Raw genomic sequence first — 7,784 nt, forward strand, 5'->3', positions numbered from 1 at the left:
CCCGCCAGGCCTGCCTGCGGCCGGGCTTGGAAAGCCGCCTTTGTCCACTGCCTGACCTTAAAGGGTGGCCCCTGGGCGGCGTTTTCCTGGAGGAAGGCCCTTGGCCGCACTGGGATCTCCTCGGTCCCCCTCCTTCCAGAGGTTCCTCCCTTACCCTGCCGGGAGGAGCCTCCTCAAGGAGGTGGCTGCTGCAGTCGGGAGGTACATCCGTCTTGCATCCATCTTATATCCAGTTGTTTTATACTGTAGGGGAGGTAAAACCAGCCCTGCTTGACCCCTCAGCTTGCAGGAGGGACCTGGCCTCTGGGGTATCTTCCCCTCTTGCTCGAAGTTAGGTGCTTTCTTCAAAGCCTGTTGCTATCAGAAACCAGGCTTGGAAACTTGAAGGCACACAGAAGAACCATTTTTCCAAGCTAAAATACTGTCAGGCATCCTTTGCATAAAACTCTCCTAATATTTTTTTTTTTAATATTTTTTTTTTAGCCCTTGTGTCATTTTTAGCTTGGTCAACAGAGAGGGGCAGCCAGAGGGCTGGAACAGAAGGTTGTGTGCAACAAAGAAAAGCTTCAGGTTGTTTGGACTTTGTTTTCAGTGGACGCCAGAGAAGGGGGGCACCCTCTTTAGACCCCAGGGCACTGGTGGAGGAAGTCATTATAGGAAACCTTAACTCTGTCCGAGGCAGGAACATGATGGTAAAATTTCAGCCAAGAAACTAAAGTTAAGGAGTGAGATGCGTGTGTGACTTTGGTGTTGGAGAGTGAGTCAGCTGAGGAACCAGAGAAACAATTTTTTGATCCAGGTTATTAACTGCAGATTGAATCATTGTTAGTCTTTTTGAAAGAACAGTCCAAGTCCAACTATGTTCTTGTTGCCATGCTCTTGTTGTAGTAGCTATTTACAGCTATATTAGGACCTGTTTGCCTCCTAGGTGACCTTTTAAGGGCTGTGATGAAATGTCATTTGTATTTTCATTTATTATAACTAATTTATAGCATGATATATGTTTTACAGAGGTACTTGGAAAAATGCTGTAAAAACTGCAGAACTATAACTATTCTAACTTTCACATGTATTAGGTTGTTTTTTCTTCCCCTGCAGATGTGTAAAGTTGTTTTGGTTTTTTCTACTATGGGGAATACTTTACTGGAAGTGGGCTTGTGAAAAATGTGACCTTTTGCACTAGGAATTTGTATCCTAGGCCTGAAAAATCTGGGACAGTGAATTTTTAGAATAATGAATAATAAAAATATAACAGTAATAGCTTTTGGCTGGAATAGGTTGCACTGCTGGTCAATTATATATCATGCATTTCTGTCTCAAGTTTAGTGAACTAACTTTCGTGAAACACAAGCTGGGGATTTTTGAGAATATAACCAGTTCTCTGGCAAGTTTTTTTTCAAATGGACTTCCAGATTCATAGCATATATTCAATGTAGAGCATTTACAGTTCAACTCTGTCCATAAGTTTTAAAAACATTTTTTTTTGACCACATGAAAACTGCTTCTGCCTTTTCTTGCTGTGTAGTCTCAATATTATTTCATGTTTCTTGAGCAGTAGTACAACTATAAGGTAACTGGGTCCCAGCATCATCCTGTGCTATTTCTTGCCTTCCTCTGGAAGATGGCCCGTGTCCAAGTCCTCTTCCATCTTTGAGTGCTTTGAGAAGAGGGTACAGGTGACGTGTTGTCTTGGACTCTGATTCAATTACTTGCTTTGCATAGCTCTGAAATTCACGCTCCTTACAAAGTGCAATAGCTTCTGTCTGAGCGTCGTAGTCCAAGTCTGCTTGCTTTTCCTGCTGTTTTTTCGCCTGTTTTTCAGCCTGATGAAGAAAAGGGAAACACAAACCTTACTATTTCTTTTACAACATAACTATCCCTTAAAACCTGGAGAGGGTAAAAGCTTATAGAATCATAGAATCGTCTTGCTTGGAAGGCACCTTTGAGATCATCTAGTCCAACCATCAACCTAACTCTGATAAAAAACCAAAAGAAAATAATACAAGAACACCCCACCCCCCGTTACTAAACTATGTCTCTAAGCACTATGTCAACCTGTCTTTTTAAAACCTCCAGGGATGGTGCCTCAACCACTTCCCTGGGCAGCCCATTCCAATGCTTAATAACCCTTTCAGTGTACAATTTTTTCCTAATATCCAATCTGAACCTGCCCCTCTCCTTACAGGAGATCTGTGGGGATGTTAGTTGATACTTGGCAAATGTCATCCTTCCCTACTTCTCTCCTCTGTCATACCCCCCCCAAAAAGGGTACATTGAATAGCTAAGTGAACATCAGCATCAGCTGCTGCTCTTCGGTGAACTGCCCAGAGGATACAAGAGAAGAGCAGTAGGACATAATGGCCCAGGGCAGGATGTGATCTCTCACTGCAAACCGGCCTTGACTTGCAGATGGGTGCTTCTTTCTGGAGGGGCTGACAGGGTACAGCTCTTCTATTTACCATTTGCTGGATCTGAATTTTCTGTACTTCCATGTTGGCATCACGTCGTCTTTGTTTCTTGTTTTTTTCCATTTCCAGGTAGATGCGGTTCTTTTCCATTAACGCATCAAGTTCTTTCTTAGCCTCTGCTTTTTCCTCTCTCTCCTTTTCCACTTTCATCTTCATCTGTATTTTAGAAAACACACAAAAAAAGTTAACCAAGGAGCACGGCTGCTATGCTGGCAGTCATATCTTTCAGCAGAAGCAGCCCTGTGTCAGTGTTCTGATAAGCACGGTCATTGTGGCTGGCCGGAGTCCAAGCCCAGGGTTTTCAGCTGCCCTGGCAGATGTACGCCCAGCACGAAGGCAGGAGAGGGAGAGAGGATCCCAGGAAAGATGGCAGCAGGCATGATGAAGCGTGCTGATGCCTGGCACCAGACCCACCAGCCTGGGCCTCAGCTGGAGTAAGCAGGAATAAGACCAGGGTAGGTTGCTTACCACAGTGGCTCTGTGTTCAGCAATCGATTCAATGGCAGCCTTTTCTTTTGCTTCTTTCTCTTTGCGTTTTTTTTCTTCTTCAGCTTCCTGTTTTTTAATGTCTCTAGCAAGACGATCATTTTCCCTTTTTAATACCTCTTTCATTTGTGCAGCTAATTGGCTAACAATTTTGTCCTGACGTTCCTGTGTTAGTCTGCAGAGGAACATGAGCTACCATAACATACCAGGGTACACAGCTGGGTCTACCTGAAGCATTACTTCTACCACAGTCAGCAGTCCTGCCTCTAGTCTTCTCTCTTCTTGCAACTCACGCCTGCCCAACTCCCCACCCAACTCCTTTATCTTGTCTGTTTTCTTCCTGGGTTTTGGTTTGGGTTTGTTTGGTTTTTTTTTTTAATTATCTGATTGAGCAAATAAATGTTCCCTGTAACACTAGCTTTCTGTTGCAATACCAAGCTGGATCACTCGGGGAGAAGTCTGCCTAGCATCCTGCCAGCAGGAGAGAAATGTTGGGAGGATTGGCCAGAAGTAGGAAGAAAAGGGACCTCTCAGCTTGGCTCAATGGTATCTTCATGCAGTACCCTCACTGTTTAATTGGTAAACCATCTTCCCTTAATTATCCCATGTAATTAATTAATGTAGGTACCTAGTTACGAAGTCCAGTTATTTTTCTTGATCTGACTCAGACAAATATAGCTTATACCCCAAAATACTTTTGTCAAGGATTTTAATTGTATTTAATTGTTGAGGAGGTGGAGGCTTGGCAGGCCATATGGAAAATCACTGTTCCCAACACACTGGTGTAGAGCTTTGCACTCCCATAAGTCTTTGTACTTTGAAGGGCAGAGGGATTGCTCCCGCACACACCTATTGCTAAGGAACCTGTGATAGAATTTCCTTTTTCTGCTGAATTCCCTACCTTCCCTATCAGTAAAATTTAATGTTTAGAATACTGGTGGTTTGTGTTACATCATCAGTCTGAAAGATTTGAATATGACTACAGTGACATTTTTATTTTATTTACAATTTCTACTCTAGCATTGTACCTACCTACGCATTTCAGCTTTTTTCTCTTTCATCAGCTTGGCGATAGTTTCCTTTGCTTTAAAATGAGCTTTAATCCGATCATCTTCTTCCATTTGTTTTTGTTCCTCTATTGCTTTGATAATTTTCTGGTCATTTACATATTCCTGCATGGGCAGAATGGTCCTGATATAACAGATGAAGTCTAGAAAATCTTGGCCTGGGGTAGCAACTTAAAAGAATGACTCCCTGTTCTCTCTCTTTGTGTTTCTTTCTAAGAGAGAAGACGGGAAAGGGGTTCTCAGTACTCACACTTACTTCTGCCTCCCTGCTCAAACGTGCATGAAGAGGAGATAGTAGATATGAGGAAGGAGAAGGGAAACTGAGCAAACAGCTGCTTCTCCAGCCCATTACACAAACAAATTGCCATGCAATGCAGTGAGCATTATCCCTTGCTCCCATTCACACACGGGAGAGAGGGGGATGTTGAGACAAATGAGACTGTGCATTAATTATACTTATTAATTATAGACCAGGCAAAGCCTTAGGTGCCAGTTTCCCTTTAGACAAGAGAAGGGACTTGCCCCTGAGAGGCCTTTCTCAAAAGCACAGAAGAAAGACATGGCCTGCAACTGGCAGGGTAGCCATACGATCCCTTGCTCCTGAAGCTGTTGGCAAACCTCCTGTTGCCAGTAGGCCCATTTGGATATAGGAATGCGATTGTTTCACTCCAAGCAAACAAGGTGCAACAAGCATTTTGAACTGTCTACTTTCCTGTTACTTACATCATACAGCCTCTGCTGTTCAGCTTTTTCTTCCTGTTCCTTTTCCATTGCTCTCTGAATTTCCAGTTGGTACAATCGGTTCAATCTCTCTATTTGTTCTCCTTCTCTTTTGGCTTCTAGCTTGGCTAGATCTTCCTGATGCTTGCGCTCCTTTATTCTGCATCAGAAAGAGGAGTTGAATAAATGGGCTAGGGAACACATGAAGTAACGAACAAATAGAGATTCTGAGTAACCATAGGTAACTGGCACTGAAAGATGTGGTACTTTGAATTGACTAGCATATCAGAAGTGGAAAAATAGCATCATTGTTTGTAATGGTAGCCCTCAATCCTCTGACCAGAAATCAGTTATGGTATGCTCACAGCTTGTGGTCCAGTGGTAACATGTTTTATCTGGATGACTCATTAGCACCACTGCATTCATAACATTCTGGCCTGTCTCTATAGCACCCTCAGTGAACAAGATTTCCCCAGCAAGTCCCAGCGTACCTTGTGCTTCTTCTGGGCATGCAGGCAACAGCTTAAACTGGTGCTGTTCTATCCTAAGTTCTGCAAGGATTTATGTGTTGGACCTGGAATAGGTGAGACTAGACTTTGAACCCTTCTTCTACCTCAGGAAATTTGATTCCTTCTATCAGTCCCCCAGGTCCAGTCCTATAAATATCACTAGGGACCCCTCCATAGGGTTTCTGTAAGAGCTGAGAGAAAGAATGGAGGTGGCAGTGGTGTGTTCTCTGGAATCTAGTTATGGGCAAATGGAAAATCTGGAAAATTTGAATAAAACCTATTGATGCCTACCAGAGGCAATTTTACATGCAGACTGTTGGCAAATAAAAGACGCTGCATATCCCTTTCGCACAAGGTCTTTTGTGGCACTCTGGAATTTTCTTTTGAAGTGTCGTATTTGTGAGTCAAATTATTAGTAAGTTTCTGTAAAAACCTTATAGAATGTATTTGTGAGAAGGGGGATTAAGTAAAGAATAAAGTAGGGTTACTTTTGATTAATTATTACTTACTGTTCCAGCTGATCTCTGCGTAGTGCCAGTTGCTTCATATAATGCTGGCGTGCCTTTTCTTGCTCTCTCAGAATAGCTTCTTTATGTTCATGTTCCTTTTCTTCATCCTTTTTCTTATTAACATCTGACTTCAACTTTTTAAATTCAATTTGAGCATCTCTTTCTTTTAGGACCTCAGTAAGTAGAAGTGCACTCTGCAAGACAACATTTAAAGTAATTTATGTGTTCAGACGTGTTTCAAGAAATTCAGTACAATTTGAATTTAAAAAATCTAAGTTGTCAACAAACATGGAACCCTTTTAGTCGTTCGGTCTGATAGTATAGGTAGGTTTTTGCACGATCAATAGCCTCCTTCCGTTTTGCTGCTTGGAACTGTTGTTCTTCCAAATCAAGTCGCTTTCTTTCTTCCTCTTCCCTTTCTTCACGTAATTTTTTGGCTTTAAGTTTCCGTTGTGCCAGCCCCTACAGTGCCGATAAGATGAGAAATCACATTTAAAGCCCATGGATTAAAACTGTATAAGCTCTTCTGGAGGTGATGTACTCAGTGTTTGGAGTTTTTTTAATTATGCATTTTAGCATTAATTTAAAAAAATTAAATGTCGATGTTAGACGTTAAATGTATTTAAATGGCGTTTAGTTAAAATACATATTTAAAAGCAAATGTTAGAGGGAGTGCAGTTAGAAATGTTACCACGAGGGGTTTTGCATACATGAAAAAGAATCCCCTTGTTTACAAATCTATCTTTTACTTACCATAATGGTATTGGGCCAGTCTTTTGCAGCCGCTTTGGAGCGTAAGCGCATTTCTTCTCGTTCTTTCTGCTTAGCAAGGATGCGTGCTGCTTCTCTAGTCCTGCTGTCAAGACTGTCCTGAATCCTTTCCCATTCCGCTTTTGGCAATACAATTACCTGATGAAGATCTACTTCATTTGGAAGAAAACATCCATCTAGAGCGTTATTTTCTTCCAGATGATGTGGCACTGTGCAGAGGAAAGAAAAGGTACTGAGATTACTTGATATTAGAAAATCCTACATTCAAACCTGTATCAAGATTTGAGTTCCTGCATAGTAACAACACTAAATTATCCTGATAGGTACTCTCCCCATCCCAGTACCCCAGAGCTAAGACGGGGTGTCTCACTGTGGCCAGTGTATGTGCTTGGGCTGTGGCACAGCATAACTGTTTGCATGTCCCCTTCCCTGTGTGTGTGCACATACAGGTTTGGCTGATGTTAACTAACGCTTTCCGCTTGGGCATGAGTTCAGAACAGCAGGGACCAGGGAGCATTCCCAAAAGGAAAGGGGGAGTATTGGGGATGCCATTTTTCTGGCTGGCTGAGCAGCAGCTTGGGCACAGGCTGTGCCCTACCACCCTTGTCCTGCACACTCATCGTATTTACTGAAATAGATCTGGCTGGTGGAACTGTGTCTTGATTTGTTGGAACCATCAGCGTTTCTTTGTTGTATTTGGCTGACACACACATGTGCATGCATAAATACAGCTTCTCTAGGCGATCACTCCCTCTTGTGAAATGCCCTTCAAACTGGGGTTTTCGAAGGAAACGGCACTCTGTACGGAGGTCTGTCCCATTAGGAATTATCCTTCTGGTTTGCAGCAGACTGACATGCCGTGTCTAAAACAGGAGGAGGCTTTCTCTTACAGCGCTGCTGATGGCGGGGGCTGTTTGCCAGAGGCAGTTGCAGATCTCTTTGTCCTACGGTGGGGACCAGGCCCCGTCTTCTCGCTCTGCCCAAGGTGAAGGTGGCCCTGCAGACAGGGACCTGCCGGGCATCCAGTTCTTCCCTAACTCCAGCTGTTGACGAGACACTGGTTCCAGGCGGGTTCTTTCTAGGTGATTCTGGGGCAGGAGCAGCCGGGAGGGCGGGTCTGGGGGGAGTCACCCTGGACGCGGGACAGGGAGGACCCCTGCGGCCTCACGGAGCCGTGTGCAGCCGCTGCGGCTACGGGCTCGGCGCTGCCCGCCCCCCGGGTCCCGGTGGAGCCCCACTCACGGGCCTGCGCCT

The 7,784-nt window shown here is 43.8% G+C and overlaps 3 protein-coding genes across 9 annotated transcripts in view; 1 reads left to right on the forward strand and 2 right to left on the reverse strand.

Annotated features, from left to right (window-relative positions):
• The window catches only part of LOC106895083 (stress response protein nst1-like), a 9,493-nt gene extending 9,308 nt beyond the window's left edge, over positions 1 to 185 (reverse strand). Inside the window, exon 1 of the mRNA XM_014954178.1 lies at positions 57 to 185. The gene's annotated coding sequence lies outside the window, so the exon portion shown is untranslated. The remainder of the gene's footprint in view (positions 1 to 56) is intronic.
• Positions 63 to 7,784, forward strand: part of PHOSPHO2 (phosphatase, orphan 2) — a 10,432-nt gene continuing 2,710 nt past the window's right edge. Inside the window, exons 1-2 of one of the 7 annotated variants that reach the window (XM_014954184.1) lie at positions 63 to 201; positions 1,571 to 1,676. Coding sequence is in view for 5 of the 7 variants with exons in the window: in XM_014954180.1 (XP_014809666.1) it covers positions 3,443 to 3,533 (91 nt within the window). In the remaining 2 variants the exon portion in view is untranslated. Of the gene's footprint in view, positions 202 to 1,570; positions 1,677 to 2,684; positions 2,924 to 3,117; positions 3,534 to 6,500; positions 6,760 to 7,784 lie in introns of those variants that run through there. The other 6 variants (XM_014954180.1, XM_014954183.1, XM_014954182.1 and 3 more) reach the window with 6 other exon arrangements.
• Positions 1,086 to 6,299, reverse strand: CCDC173 (coiled-coil domain containing 173). The gene is made up of 6 exons (XM_014954176.1): positions 5,760 to 6,299; positions 4,745 to 4,901; positions 3,987 to 4,126; positions 2,937 to 3,129; positions 2,460 to 2,624; positions 1,086 to 1,823 (listed from the first exon to the last, which is right to left on the reverse strand). Exons 1-6 carry the CDS (start codon positions 5,795 to 5,797, stop codon positions 1,539 to 1,541), a joined length of 978 nt encoding a protein of 325 aa, XP_014809662.1. The 5' UTR covers positions 5,798 to 6,299; the 3' UTR covers positions 1,086 to 1,538.

This window comes from Calidris pugnax, unplaced genomic scaffold (assembly GCF_001431845.1).
Source record: "Calidris pugnax isolate Ruff unplaced genomic scaffold, ASM143184v1 scaffold103, whole genome shotgun sequence".
Classification (NCBI taxonomy): Eukaryota; Metazoa; Chordata; class Aves; order Charadriiformes; family Scolopacidae; genus Calidris; species Calidris pugnax.